Source organism: Rhea pennata, chromosome 1, assembly GCF_028389875.1.
Source record: "Rhea pennata isolate bPtePen1 chromosome 1, bPtePen1.pri, whole genome shotgun sequence".
Taxonomy (NCBI): Eukaryota; Metazoa; Chordata; class Aves; order Rheiformes; family Rheidae; genus Rhea; species Rhea pennata.
This window is the reverse complement of record NC_084663.1, coordinates 170,126,684-170,142,620: the sequence shown is the minus strand read 5'-3', so window position 1 is coordinate 170,142,620 and position 15,937 is coordinate 170,126,684. Positions and strand designations below refer to the sequence as shown.

The 15,937-nt window shown below is 37.3% G+C and overlaps 1 protein-coding gene across 2 annotated transcripts in view; it reads left to right on the top strand.

Annotated features, from left to right (window-relative positions):
• Window positions 1–262: 262 nt before the first annotated feature.
• NDFIP2 (Nedd4 family interacting protein 2) overlaps window positions 263–15,937 on the top strand; it is a 47,050-nt gene continuing 31,375 nt past the window's right edge. For both annotated transcript variants that reach the window (XM_062566850.1, XM_062566849.1), the window contains exon 1: window positions 263–404. In XM_062566850.1, coding sequence (XP_062422834.1) covers window positions 369–404 — 36 coding nt within the window. In that variant the 5' untranslated portion in view covers window positions 263–368. The remainder of the gene's footprint in view (window positions 405–15,937) is intronic.

The following is a 15,937-nucleotide window of genomic DNA, read 5'->3' as shown; positions in this document are numbered from 1 at the left end:
GCCGCGCCCAACGGCCGGGGAGCAGCTCTGCGCAGGCGCGCGGCCGCCGGGCTGCGGGGACAAGGGCGCAACGGGCGGCGGAGCACGCGCGGCGGCCCGGCGCGTCACAGAGGGCGGGGCCGCGCGACCGCGGCGCGCTCCCCCCCCCCCGCCCAGCTGCCGGAAGCGAGGCGGCGGTGGGCGGTGCGGCCCCGCCCCTGGCGGGGGGAGGGGCGGCGGCAGCGGGGCCGGCCCAGCCGCTGGAGGGGGCGGGCGAAGGGCCGAGGCGGCGGCGGCGGCGGTTGAGCGGGCGAGGAGGAAGGAGGAAGAGCGGCGCGGGGCCGGTCGGAGGAGCGGCGGCCGCGCCTCTGTGCGTGTCGGCGGGCAGAATGGAGCACTACCAGCCCGCCAGCCGCTACCAAGTGGTGAGTGCGGCCGGCCGCGGGGTCGGTCCGCGCGGGGCGGGTGGTGGGGAGTCGAGGCCTGTTTTTCCCTTGTTTTTCTCCTCTTTTCTCGGGCCTGCGCGGCCCCAGGGTCTGGCTGGGGCCGCCTCGCGTTTCTGCAGCGCCGCCCGGGCCCGAGCTCGCCCCTTGCGCGCGCGCGGTGGGGGGCTGGCGCGGCCGGGCCCCGCCGTGGGGCCGCGCGTCCCGGGGGGCTGGTGCGCCGCCGAGCTGCTCGTGCCTCCCCCGCTCGGGGCGGCGGCGGTGGGGCGGCGGCTGCGGCCTTCCCCCCCCCCCCCCCCCCCGCGGGTTTTCCTGGTCTGGTGACTAGCTGCGTGGTGGTTGTCTCGGTCTTCTCCGCCCTCGCCCAGCGGCTTGAGCTTCCCTCTTAGGTAAGAGGTAACTCGTCTCCTTTGTACGGCTTGTTACTTCTTCTGTGATGCCTGGGAGAAATTCATAGAGGCTGGCTCTGTTTGGGCATTTAACTGGCAGTTCAAGCTGCTGTCCTGACAAAAGTTTATTTGAAGAAGAACAGTATTTTGTGCTATCTGGCTGTGGAATTAAGGGTAGGGGAATATCTCTAGTTAATACGCATGCCAGAGAAGTGTCATTTCTGTTCTAAAGCCTTTTAAAGTAGTTCTTAGCTATCTAGCACAGGGATAGATTTTGATGTGTGTATACTCTAATCTTGTATAAGCCGTAGGACTTATGTACATGTGCGTGCACACACACACACACGTGTGCAGTGGCTTACTAAAAGTTAGATTCAGTGTACTGTAAAACACCAAAGACAGATCGGCAATCCTGTGTGTATACATATGTATGTAGGTATACACACATGAATATACACACACACATAAAGGACAGTGGTTTACTGAAGATTAGTCTACCATACTTTACAGTTCATTGAGTCTAATTTAAATGCTATTCTTTCTTTCCTCTTAACCTTTGTTACTGAAGCAGTAATTTAAGATACTAAGCTCTTCTTCCAGCCTGAGTTGGTTGTACCGCTTGTTTCATTCAGTTGTTAATGTCAATTATAGTTAAAAGGCGTGAGCTTTTCTGATTATTAGTCACAAAAATGACTTAAGCATAGTCAGCCTCTTCAGAAGTTTCAGTTTTAAGCTTTAGTTCCATGTACTTTATGGTTTTGCTATATATTTAAGGAGATGCCATAAAAATCTGAAATCTTTGCTATTGATTGTAATTTAGATCTCTTGTACAGTTCTCCATCTAAAGCCTGAATTGTTTATATTACTGTTTGTGTTTTACAACTTAAACGGTGAAAACAATTATTGCAGAAGTCGTTAACGTTTACTTTTGTAAACGTCATCTTGTATTTCTGGGTCTGGTGATATTACACAGCTTTCTGGATGTAAATGTTTTTTCTGGGTTGCAGGCAAAGAACTCGTAAGAGTTAAAATAAATATAGAAGTCTGTATACCTATTTTTCCTAGGTTATGCTCTAAAATAAGTAATAAGAAAACCTTTGTTATGTGAACATTCATTTTGATAGTCCTGCCAACAGTGTGAGACGCTTCTGTTTGCTCTTGAGTGATCATATTGTGGGATAGTCTTATACCTGAAGATCATACCTCCTCCCCCACAACAGTCTGCATCTTCTCAGGAGTGATGTATACTTCTAGGACACTTGGAAGTCCCAGTACACTGTACAGTTCAGTTAATAGCCTTCTAACATGCTTTTCTTCCTGTGCCACATTACCATAGTTTAGAATAAGCAGAAGTTCTGAAGTCATTGGCTCTTCTTTACAAAACTGAATGAAAATGCTGGCAGAGCATTTTCTAAAGAGCCTTCAAACACTATAATCTCCCTGAGGTCTGAAGTATCCAAGGTATGTTTTAAAAGGCCTCAAAAGTATATGTTATTAAAGGTCAGGTAAATATAATAGAAAATTTAATTCTGTTATTCAAAGAAATGAGTAGAAAAAAGCATGTAAGATGGAATGAAGAAATAATTTGCCTCTATTTTTTTGTTATATGTGATTTGAAACTTCCAACTAGGGTGCTGATGCCCAGCTTTGAATAAATACTTTTCAGTGCAAAGTTCTAAAAGGACCAATATTGATGTAATACAGTAAGAACTAGTCCAATCAATTCCCCATGTATATTAAACTTTGTGGCCAGTTTATGTAACTGAATTTTGTTATGGAAGTGTTCCCTGAAGCCTCTGCAATTACAGCACATTAAATAACTGACTATAAATTCAAAAGAACAACAAAAGTGCTGTTTTAATCTTTGCACTCCAGAGTTCAAAATAAGATCTTGCTGATTACTGCCTTTTAGGAAGGACCATATTGTTGCTTTTTACTAAGCAGTACATCTGACTGCTTGACATTGAGACTTTCAAAATGTTACTTGCTTACTGTACTGGGTCAGACAATGGAAGAACAAGACAATTACAGATACACTTAACTGGCCCCTGATTATTAAAGCTGTAATCTTAAGAGTTATGATGTATTTGCTTACGTAATGACTGTGACAGATGATAAGCAAAAGGTTATTTCAGCTTTTGAAAATGCCTGTTTTATTGTCATGCCCTAATTTTTAGGGGCAAATGTAGGGGAGGAATGTGTGGCTAACATAGTTTTATCACAGCAATAGTTTTATCAGCCTCCCACTCCCTATTGCTAAGCTCATGAATTCTGACCAGTGCTGTTCACTGTTTTGTGTTTTCTTTTCTTATTTTAATAAATAGCATTTTTTTTCCACATTCCACCCATTCTGCCTTTACTTGTGATTGACCCTTTTTGCTCTATTTAGGACAAGTTTTCTACTAAACAAAATAAAAAGAATTACTGGCTTCTAATCAGTTCATAGCAATGACAGTAATTAGTAGCACTTCAGCGAGGTTGAAGAAGCTGTCTCACTGCTACCTCTTTTTGTTTGTGGTTTCTTTAAGTGAGTTAAACTAAAAGACTTTTAAGCATCTGTGGTTTTTATTTTTTTATTTTAAAATATTAAAATCATGCAACTGTTAAAAAGCTGCTACTTGGAAGTACAGTGCAATAAGTGCTGTAGACTAAGAGCAGACAGTAAATCAATGTTACATCACTTTTCTGCCTCAGGCATGCAAGGTACTTGTGTTGTACTGCTGTCTGCCCATCCTTTCCTGTCCTTTCTTCGTAAGGCAGAAAAGACAACTAATTGATAGGTAAGAATTTGTCATGCTTTCGGGCAGGAGTATGACATCAGAAATAAATTAGTCAATCTTTGTTGTCTGCGTTCCTTCCTTTTTCTTTCCTTGGTCACTTGCGTACAGCAATCTTGTTTGTAAATGTGTCCTTTCCTGCGTGTTTGTTTCTTTCTGTTCTCCTTTTGTTGGACTGGGGGACTGAGGCATCAACTTAACAAAATATAATAAATTGTTCAGCGATAATTTTTCTGTGTCCTTTTACGTTCTAGCATCTGTCCCTAAGTGCGTTAATATCTTGTTGCGTGATATATCTGCTTCTGGTTTAAGCTTGTTCACAGAAAAGGTGGTTTGAATGATTTATTAATCTTTACTGAAGCTAAGAAAAAGAAATTCAGCAGTTTTCTGGTGAAATGGATGAAAAATGCTGAAAAAAGGTTGAACAACTGAGTATTAGAGTTTGGGATTGCCTTTTTCTGTGAAACATTATTTTTCCAAGTAACTGAATAATGAGGGATACTTTCTCACATGTGTATGAACAATATAGGTATATACATCCTGTTGAAAGCCACATGTATATATATACACTGAATTTCTTAAATGTTAATTGGTCCCTTCCTCATGTTAATTCATTAAGGCTTTTGATTAATAATCTTTTAATAATCTTTGGTCAGGTAGTTGATTGTCTTTCACTATAGGGTAGTTTAAGTGCTAAAGGGTAAGTAGGTAAGTAGCAAACCAGGATAGATGAAACAAAAGGCCAACTGTCCACACAGACATCACTTAAGCTGTTCCTAAACTTGTCATACCACTGAACTCCAGGTGCTACAGTAAGGTATTGGAAATGCTGCTTTGGTTTCTAGAGTGATGAAGAACTCCAAGACTTCAGCCTGCAATTTGTTGGGATTTTTTTTTGTTTGTTTCTTAAAGTTCATGAATTTTGTGTGTCAAATTGTGTATGTTTTTTAGAAATAGTATCAATTTTCATCACTGAATCCTATAAACACTTTGCTTGTATAATGCTACATGTTGTAAAGAGCTGTACAGCCACAACGAACACTTAATATTCTGTATTTCTTGACTCAAGAAGATTATTCGTCAATGAATGATGATGATATCATTGATGATAATTCAATGATTTCTTATATTTGTATTACTGTCTCTTTAACGTGAATCAAAGTCAAGTCTTTGTATGTCTTGAACACACGTGAAAGTAAACCTACACAGGAAATGTGCACAGAAGAAAAATTTCTTCTTTTGTTTCTTTGCATGGGACTGAACCTAATAGTAATTGGTTAAAAAAAAAATTACCCAAGTATTACTGTTTTTTTTCTCTCTCCTTTTTTTTTTTTTTTTTTTTTTTTGCATCTTTCATATAAGAATCATAGCCTACATCTAGAATATGGTATAATATTTGTCATCTTTGGATAATTGGTGTTACTGAATGATCAAGCTAGCTCACATTAGGGAAATTCCATTGCTTTCAATACGTCTGGCTGTGAAGTTGTGAAATCGTAACTGGAAGGTAAACTGTTCCTTTTAGGAGACTTCTGTGTTTGTAGTACAGAAGAATATCGAGTAAAGATATGTTAAATGATAAGCTTTGCTATTTATTGCTTGACTGTGCTTGTGACAGTTAAGCTGGCACATTTAGTGATGCAAAACTCTTAACCATTGAAGGTGAAAACTTTTCAATGCACTGGCATTTTGCACTTTAAGCTTTTAGTAGTTTAGAAGGGCTTATAAGGGTCCTCTGAAATGAGATAAGTTGAGCTTTCAAAGAATGGGCTGTGCTTATACCTTAGTTTTAGAATGTAATAATAAAGATTTTAAATTTATAATTTACTCATTCTTCAACATTTTTACCAATAGAAAATTGTATTAAATTGAATATAATGTATTTAAAGAACAACTTAATTTTTATAAACATTTTTTTTTTCCTATTTTGCTTTAAAAAATCCCTAACAGATGAAGATGAAAAATTATTATAAGCATTGTGGTATATTTGCAAATACAGTAGTCATGCTGTGTATCTTTTTAACTTTTTAGGTAGACTTTTAAACACTTGTTTCATATGGAAGAAGAAAATAAATCTCAGTTTCTCTCTGTGTTCCTGACAGGTCAAGGAGATGAAGTATCAGATAGGTACAATCTTTTCTCTTTTTTCCTCTCTGTAAATCTTTAGATTGTCTTGTTCTTCCATTCCAAAGCAGGATGGTCTAACTTTATTTGTTGTCATAACCATGTGGCTTTTGGATCTCTTTCTCTGTGAGTCACAAATTTACTACCTAACTAAGGATCTACTTCACAGGAGGAAGCCCTGTCTCACTGATAGAAAAGAAGTAAAAACAGTTACTATAGCTTACTAATAGCATACTTTAAGCTTTTCTCCAAAATTCAGGGAAACTTTTCTAGATATCACATATCCCATTGTTCATTTTATTTTTTCATACAAGAACTTGTTACTGTCAAAAGCCACTACTGATTAAACAGAACTTTGCCTTTTTGTCTCATCCCTCTGTGAGGTGATACAGTCCATCAGACTTGCAGAAAAACATTGAGAAGTGTTGACCTTAGTTGGTCACAGTCTCCCAAAGAGATTGGGTTCTCATAGTAATGAATAATTTAGATCTAACCTAAGACCTTAATACTAGACTATTATGGCCTGTAAGCAACTTGGAATTGTTTTCTCAAGTATTACCATTATAAGCACAAAAGGAAGAATACAGATGTTCAAATTTAAAACTCAAGGTCATTTCAAAGAGTATGCTTAGATGTCTGCATTTGAAGAAGAAAACCTCATCTAACTCTCAGATCATGCTCTGGAAAAACTGCAGATGGGAGTCTCCACATGAATGGATTTTTTTTTCTTTTTTTTTTTCTTTAGGTACAGGTCCTCTATCTCAATCTTCTTTATTCCCTACAGATTAAAAATTTTAATAGTAGTGGTAAAATCAATCATAGTAATAGGGTATGTGAATATCACCCTCTATAGATGTATCTGCTGACTGATTTGTGATGAAGCTGGCTTTCTAAACGTTTTGTAAAAATTTCGACTTACTTTTGTCTTCTGAATCTTCTTCCCCTTCTCTTCCAGTAATTTTTGACCATCATATTCCAATGTTTAACTGAACATAAATGTATAACTAACTGAAGTTAAATTAAACAGAAAATGCCTGCAGTTCTTATTCATACCTTTTAGTTACTACTCTCATTATCTTGTTCTGTCTCTTATGGTTATTTTGCACTTTTTTTTTATATTATTCAGTTCTAGTAAATGATTTGATAGGCCTAAATTTAAGATTAAATAATGAATTTGCACAAGGGAATTGCAGGCAGAAAAGAGTGCAAGAAAGACTGCTTTTTGGTAGCAGCAAGCTATTGGCTTGGCTGAGCCCATCTTTTGAAATTGTAGAAGATGCACAAATGCAGAAGAAAGGTGTCACTGCTCAGAGCAGATGGAAAAGGACAGCTTCAGACTGGGTCATGCACATATAAGACACTTCTAGTAAATGTTGCTATCCTATTAAAAAAGGGAGGGGGGGAATAAAGTGGTCTTGAATAACAAGATTCTTAGCAAAAGTCATCTGTTATGTGGCCAAGCTAGATTTCTTTCTATCATGCTGCTTAAAGAAAGAAGCTCTATCCACTATTTGAGCACATTCATATCTGAAAAATGAGGTAGATTGGTCTCAGAAATCCCATGCTTAAAAAGCACTATATTAATATAAAATGTTGGTAGCAGTCTTCCAGATGGAGAAACTGAGGCACGTAGGCTACATTTAGGCATTAGCTTTATTTTTGAAACAGTCTTCCTAAAGACCGTATCCACAAAAGAATGAGCATATGGCAACTGGTACTGTCATGATACCTAACTTTTTGGGACTTCAGTCCTAGAATGGAGTTCACAGTCCTAGGTGTGATTGCTGTGTTCAGTTTCATAGTTTAAAACCTGCTTCCAGACTACAGGTGTTTAGGCTGCTTTGGACAGGAGAGTGAACAAATGGCCTGTATACCAATACACCCATATTAGGCATGCCATTCTCAATTTGCGAAGGAAATTTATCCTAGGAGATTATGGGCAAAGAAAGAATAAAAAACTTGGAAGCTTATTAGGTGGGAGGGGCACTGGCAACTCTTCCTACTGAAACTAAGCTATTGTACAGACAAGAATGTGGGTTTGGGCTGCTTCAGGCTTAGGTCTCCTACTTCCTGGACAAGTATAACAGCTAGCCTGTTTTAGTTAAATGGGCACCCCCTTTGCCAGCTGTGCTTTTAATGAAAATGACCAACAACTTCTGTTTTGTGCTGAAGTCATGCATTGCCTGGACTCTCAGGACATTTCAGGATGTGGATGCCTTGTGGCTTTCAGACTTAGAATGAAAATGGAAAATATATTTCCATTTTAACATTTAACTGCTTATTCCGCTTAAACATATTTTCCATTATCAGAGACTAAGAGTAGCCTAAAACTGATACAGCTTAACTTACATTTTAATTATTATGTACCCTAAGCATTAGATATTGAGTCATCCTCAAACACCCCCAACTGTGCCTCCTCTGTGTTTAGAATGAACAGTTTGGGGGGAACCCTCCAAACTTTGAATATTATAGACATAAAAAACATAAACCATATCCTGTATATTACTAATTCTGTTGTATTTATGTTTGTAATCCTATTCTTCAGTTGCTGTTCAGGATGGTTGGCAGAAGTTTGTCATCTTCTTTCTTAAAAACATGTGTTTTCAGTAAAAGTAGTAAAAAAAAATTCTTAGTCTCTAACTATTGTATTGTAACTTAACATATTGACAAACATAAGTTTGTCCAATTTTAGTACTGAATAGTATTTTGCCTTTTGACAGCAAGCCTATTAATGTTGACAGATGGATTATTGTTGTAATAAAGGTCAAAATCATGTCCTCGGTAAAGCTGTATGCATAGCTTACTGTTTAACCTGTTTTTGCTTTTCTCTGACCTGAAAAGGTTGTGTAGATCAGCTTTGAGAAAAAGTTATTGACAAAAGGATATTTACAGTGGCATTTATCTCACTACCGCAGGAAATAAAAGATTTAATTTGTGTGGTAAGATACAAGTTAACATTGAACATGATTTGGTAATGGTCAGCATAGTTAATTAACACTTGTCTCATGCCTTTTATCAAAGGCATCACTCGCTTTTCATAGCTGACATCTGGAGTAAGAGTATGAAGTGAAACTGAGGATAATTGTCTGCTTTATGCTGGTATTTTGACTCAACTATCATATTCTGGAGTTCAAGGGAAATATTACTTAAGGTGTTCTGAAGGAATATACAGAAGCACTGAGACTGTTAAAACTCCAGAGCAGCAATCACAAAATTGATTAGTAGCACATGCGTGGGGGGGGGGGGGAAGTAGTATAAGCTATTTACTTTTAAAAATCTGTTCTGAATTCTAGAGTGAGAGTATATAATTCAAATAATGAGGAGGCTACTAAAGTCCTGCAGCACTGGGTCACAGCTGATGATCAGTATGTCACTATATTCCATCAGACTCTCCTTTCTCTTATCTCAGTGTCTGCTACCTTCCCTTTCTTTGACTTCCCAGGATGACTAGGTAGTACTAGTTTGGTCATCTGCTTCTTCCCATCTTTGAACAGTCAAGCTTCCTGCTCAGCTACAATGTATTTTTTGTTTATTTGACTATTAGTCACAAAACTTGACCTATTGGGAAGTGCCGGCTTCTAGACCTGTGCATCATACCTTGCATCACTGACAGATCCGGAAAATCGCTCATTGAGCCACGTAGCATGTTTGCTTGCTTAAAAATGCTTAATCAGCACTGTTTGGCCATAACATCACCTTCTATTTTTTTAAAAAAGAACAAAACAAAAAAACTCAAATTGGATATGATCAGTTGAGACACAAAACACATTCTTTAAAGAGAGGACTTTTTATTGCTGTTCTTTGAGTTGTATTTGTCTTTGTCACTAAACTTTATTAAAGATGAGAGTCCCATAGTGGATAGAGGAGAAAAGATAGAAGAAGAGTATCTTCGGTAAGACCTATTCTTTTGCATATAATGCACGAAAAAAGTGTGATCAGGTCACATATATGGATCTTCCTGTTTTTGAAGCTGTTGGAACTTCTGTGTGTATCATCTCTCTATCTGGTTTGCTGGTATTTTAAATTGAAGAGTTTGACTACTCGTTTTTTTCAGTTGTTAAGGAATGAGATAGGCTGTAAAAGCCAGGTAAGGATTGACCTGTTAATAAGAATAAAGAAGGCTTGCTTTTGTTGACTTACCCCTCTGATTTATGGATTATTTAATCCAGTGATTTTAACTGGACTATTTAGTACTGTTGAGGGGGAGACTGTTCCAGCATGACTAGCTTTATTCAGATACACAGGTGAAAGCCCTCTGTGCTGTCTATAATGCTATCTAAGCTTTTCTTGGGGTTTTACTCTAGAATTTTCAAGGGCAATTCAATTGTGAGACAGGAGACAGACTCGGGTCCTTTCTTTCTTACCTCTCTCATATCAAGACTCTTCTGCCGTTCATTTGGTATTATACTTCTCTAGAAGGACCTCCTTTTCTTCCTTATCCTTCTCCCTACATACTCAATTTGTGAATTTTAGTATCCTCCCTCATTGTCCTTGTTAGGAAGCTGTGTGCACAAACCTTTCTTTTGTACTTTATTCATGTTTCACCTAATGGCTAATATATACAGAAATGCTTAGCTTTTTGTGTCAACACTGAAATTTTCAGCCCAGATGAATGTAGGCTGGAATGGAAGCTGAGACTAATTGTTAAATGATGAGTCTGTTATTGATGACAGTTCTGTCCATTTCCCAATTTTACAGGTTTTAATATACCCATTATTTTTTACAGTTTACATGTTTTGTATGTGCTGAGTTACTTCAGAATGGTTAAAAGTACTTGCATGAAACCAGTGTAGCAAGTCCTGATCAAAGAAGTGACTTTTTGCTTAGGGATTCTTGAAGTGGTCACCGATGCTTTGCTGAAGCTGTTGGTTAATGACAACTGCCAACAAATCCTGACAAAACATTGTCCATTACCGGGAAAGGGATTGAATGTAAGCAGGAAGTTTAGTCTTGTCATTGTGTACCAACTTGGTACCAACTGCATTTTAGTATTGTATGCAGTTTTGGTGTCTCACAAGAAGAACGTAGTGGAACAAGAGAAGGTAAATGGAAGAACAGCTAAGAGGTTGAAGCAGCTGCTTTAGAAGCAGAGTAAAATGGGTCGTTGGGTGCTGGAAATGATCAAAACTCACAACAAAGTCATCAAGGCAGTGGATGAAGTGATTGTGGAGCTGTTATTCACCAGATCATACAATATTAGAGCTGAAGAGCACAGACTGAAACTTTGTTCACTTCTGTGTAGTTACTTTTGTATGATTTAAATCAATTTGTTATTATGTGAGAGGCAAATAGTATTAGCAAATTCAAAAAGGCATATTCATGGAGAAGTCCGTAACACTAAGTGGAGTAGACAGAGATGTAGCATCCATAGCATAACGTTTGCCAGTTTTGGGGAAGTTTGAGAAAAATGGGCAAATAGTGACCAGGCTTGTGGACTTTCCCTGTATAGTTGAAGACAAAACGCTGCTTCAGACTAACCACTGATCCAAATAACATACTTTTGTATAAATGGATCTTTATTAAACATACTTAGTTCTAACTAAAAAGTCTTCAAGGAGGAGAGCTTCATCTTGTATTTTACTTACTGGATTTAGACTAGTTCCTCAAACTGTTATGAGTGTTCACTTGACCAACAGAAGGCTGCATGGTACATAGTGATTTTTTAAAATAACTTTTAGATTTAGAATAGCTCAGAATTAGCATACCTAATTGTGTACTAGCTCTAGTGAGTTTTTTTTACCACCTATTTTCTAGAACCATTTTTATACTGATGCTTTAAGATTTGAAAAATACCAGTACAAGTCATCTTTTTTTTAGAGATAAATTCTTTTTTAGTGGCAACTTTCACAATTAACTCCTATAACCATGCAATAGGGAAAAACTCTTGGAAACTATGCAGTATTTGTAATTTCATGTTAAAAATCAAATATCTGTTTCAGACATCTCAGAATTTCAGTATTCAAAATTATCTCTGAATGTCTATATTAGAAGGAAAAAAAAAAAAAAACAGCTAGCAAGTAAAGTAGAAAGAAACAGAACCAGTTTGAAGGAAAACCCTTTTAGTTAGTGTTAGTCTCAGAATATCTACTTACAGAAAAGAGTTCCAGTATTGACACATGGTATGTTATTGACTGTCCTTTACTAAGGGTGGCTCTGCATCTGCTATTGATATGTGAGAGGGGAAGAAATAACTATCTTAGAAACAAAAAGGAATTAATACAAATGCATATCCTATGTTGTATGTGTTAATTGTTTAAATCTGGATTACAATCAATGAGAAATGAAATAGTCACATTTTATACATGTGGTAGCTTTTAGGATATTTTTCCCCTTCCCCTGGGAAGTCCTGATTGCTATTTTAATTTTATCATCAAATGCTTACATGCTTCTTCTTAAAAAAAAAAAAAAAAAAAAAAAAAAAAAAAAAAAAAACTTGAAAAATTCATAGACTTAGCCCTCTGATATAAGAGAACTGCTAAAATGATTTCACTGTTTACATTAATGTGAATGTGGTTTTTTTATAGTGAACTGCATATAAAACACTTTCAGTTGCTATGGATCACTCTATTTTTATATGAAGAGTCTAACTTTGGCAGAAGAATCATTCTGTTGCAACATATTTTTCAACAACATTCAGTATAAATCTCTGGATTCTTTTCAGTAGAAATTTGCCTCCAGAGGTTGTGAGTTTCCATGGTACCTAATCCTTATTTAGTGGACACATTTGGTATTTCTACACAGCTGTGGAATGGCAGCAATGGCCTTCTGTTCTGTTTTTCTGCTTCTAGTGCAGATTTTATATCTGTGACCTTATAACATATTGAGTACTATTAAAACTTTTTGCAGAGATTTATCAAAAAACCCTCTCCACTATCAAGAAGGAGTAGTTCTAGATCTGGACATTTGTGGTGGTTAGTGCTTGTGAAGTGATGGGATGGTGGAAGAAAAATTTTGTAGATCTGCTCTGTGCACTGTTGTATGCTAATCAGCTTTGATCGGTTAATGTTGTAGATGTAAGCCAGATTAAAAGCAAAAGTTGCTGAAATTTGCTGAGCTTTTGTGTTTTACCTGAATGTACTAAAATACCTTATGTAACTTCATTACTTTGTATTTTAAAATAGTATTTATTCCCTTTAAAGACTCTGGCTAACATCTTTAGAGAGTCAGATTGGGGGAGGGGGGGGAAGGAAAGTGTTCTCTGACTGTGGCCAGTACTGTGTATTTTAGAATAGAGCACACTTGACAAACTGCAAATAGCTTTCAGTAGAGAGGAAGTTAATTTTGATCTGCATGGGTTCTTGGTTGGTTGACATTACAACAGGAATTTGTAAACAAAAGCGTGCTCTTGTTGTAAAACAATACTTTGCTAGAGAGTGAAAACTGATATTAAGAAGAAAGTTGTGAAGTTAAAATTACATATTTTTCTGTACAGTTTTTTCTTACAAACTGTTATTTTTACAAGATCATTCCAGGCATCTGTTTTCTCAAAGGTCATTGTGAATAGGCTTTTTTTTTTTTTTGCCCTTTTTTTTTCTCCTCCTCTTCCTCCCCCCCCCCCTTTCTACTGATGATAAGAAACTTGCAGCATTTTTTTTTCCATAGGAGACTTTGTCTATCTCTTCTGGTCCTGTAGTTCTTACCTAACTGTGTGCTTCAGTAGTGTTTATAATTTTTTTATGGGTCTTTCTAAAAATACATGAGTAGTCTATACCACAGTGAAACCAATATTATTTTGATTAGAGCATGATCTACTTATGTTAGTTCCACATTTTTACTTAAAGCATAGTGTTAGGTCCGTGGTTATGGCATTTCCATGTGTTGTACTGATTTTAATACAGTTTGGATAAACTCATGAACTGATTTGTATGAGGTCAAAACTGGAAGAACCAAACTTCCTAGAAAGTGTAACTGTACTATCATTTGAAAGGCTAGAAAGAAGGACAAATTAAAAGTGCTTGTAATTTAAGGTCACTAATGTCAGTGTTGTGAAGTTCTTTGGCCAAGGCAGAACCATCACTACTAAAACTCATATAAAAGCTTATCTACGTCAGTCTTTGTCAAGATGATCTTGTAGTACACATATAAATGAAAATAGAGGAGGAAAGCTAGATGCCTTTTTTCTAAATGGTGGTGACTTGTGCATAGTTTTCTACTATACTAAAGGAGATACAATGTGAAAACAGCTTCTTTTTTCCAAAGGTCTATGTAGTGCTTATAAAACACTGTTGAAATTATGTTGCAATACTTATTTACATATATATCACAATATTGAGTTTCTGTAAATCGCACTTGTGTAAATCACGCACATTCTTTTGAAAATTGCTGTATTTTCCATTTTCTAATGTGCGTAAAATTGGATAACATAGGCTGAGTGTGTATATCATTTTTCGTACAATACACTGTCAGGATGATAAGAGATAACATGTGCAACTTTAATCCACTTGATCAGAAAATGTCTGGCTAATCTTGTGGAAGTATGATACAGATCTGTCATATGGTACAGTATGACAGAGATCGTCATAGTATATCCTTTTCCTCTGCTGTCTTATAAGTGAGACATATTTTAGTAATTTTTCCTATATTGCCACTCTTCTTAAAATCAATCAATAAATCAGAAAACACACAAACTCAGTTTATACAAGGAAGCAGACATTTGTAGTTTGACAAACTCTTAATCTGGAGGTAGATGAAAAATGTTAGTATTCCTCCCACTTTAAGTATTTTTTTCTGAAAAGCTTGAAGAGTAAAACCATCTGCAGCCATTTCCTTGGTAAAGGGATTCTGTGCTACGAAGCCCTTTCTTCCAGTTCATATTCTGTTGTAGGATGTCAGCTGATTTCAGCCATCTCATCTGATTGCTTTGGAAATTATTCATTACACAATCAAAATGGAGGACTTAAAGAAGACTTCCTCCTGTTATTTATTTCCTTAAGTAATTTACAGTAAAAATGAAATGCTAAAATAAAAGTGGCTGTATTATCTCTTTTTTCAGTGTTGAAAGATATGAAAATGTTAACGCGTAGACACTTTTCAGCTTCTGGAATAGAATATTGAATTACTGCTTTAGAGACCTTGTTTGCAATATCATCTGAAGATAGTATGAAGTTAAATATTGAAGGAAATTAATATTTTTCTCCTGTGTTGCTTATTCTCTGGTAGTCTCCATTGATATCAGAAGAACCATTGCTTCTATATCTATATTTGAACTTTAAAAATGCCCTAATTTAGATGTAGCTTGCAAGTCTAAACACAATGGCTATTGAATCTACATTGCACTGTAGTTATGGGGCTGGGAAGCAGGAAATGCAATACTCATGCAAATAGTTTAGGTAGAATCTAAATATACTAAAGGATGCCCTGTTTTTAATTTTAAAACTCTGTATAGTCAACTGGATACTTTGCATGCAGACTAATGTGTGAGGGAATTTGCTTTGAATTATCTAAAATTTGGTTTCTAGAACTAAATTTATTTTTCTTTAATCTAGAATTTGGTTTCTCTAGTATTGCTAGAGATGGCAAACTGAACTAGTTGCAGAAAAAATGTTATTGAAAAGAACATTTGACGCGAAACTAACACAGGAAAAAAAATGCCTTTGAGTCCTGCTCTTAAAATAGTGTTGTGGGGAGCAGGTGAAGGTGGTAATTTACAGTTGCCTGTAGTTGTTCAAGAGATCCTAACAAGTATTTTGACCATAATCTTGGCAAAAGCAACTGTCTTGCATATAGTGGCTCATTTGTTGTGAGAGGAAACTGAAATGTGGGTTCTTTCCACTCCTTCAATTAAAAGAATGAGTAGAATAATCTTACCATTGAAAAAGAAATTTAGATGAATTTTAACTTTTAATGTTAAATCCTGAAAAGGTAGCACTTAAGTATAATAATTTAAGTAATGCCTCGAAATAGACATTTTCTTTTCCATTCTTGGTGTTTTTAGCTTGGTTTCTATGGAAATGAAATTTATGCTGTCTGTCAGACCTCTGCTTCCCCTGTGTCCAAAAATAACTTAAATTTACCAGCCAGTATCAGCCAAACTGAAGCAGGACAGAGGGAGGCTTGAAAGAACCCAGCTACCTAGAGATTTCAAGAAAGCAGATGTCTACACAGATGAATCAGTGCCCTGGGAAGACAAAGTAGGAGAGGTGGTCCTACCAGTTTGTGTGGTAGCAGCTGCCTCCCCAGCTGGGAGAGGCAGAGCTTGCAGCTTGCCAGGGTGAGTCCCCTCTGC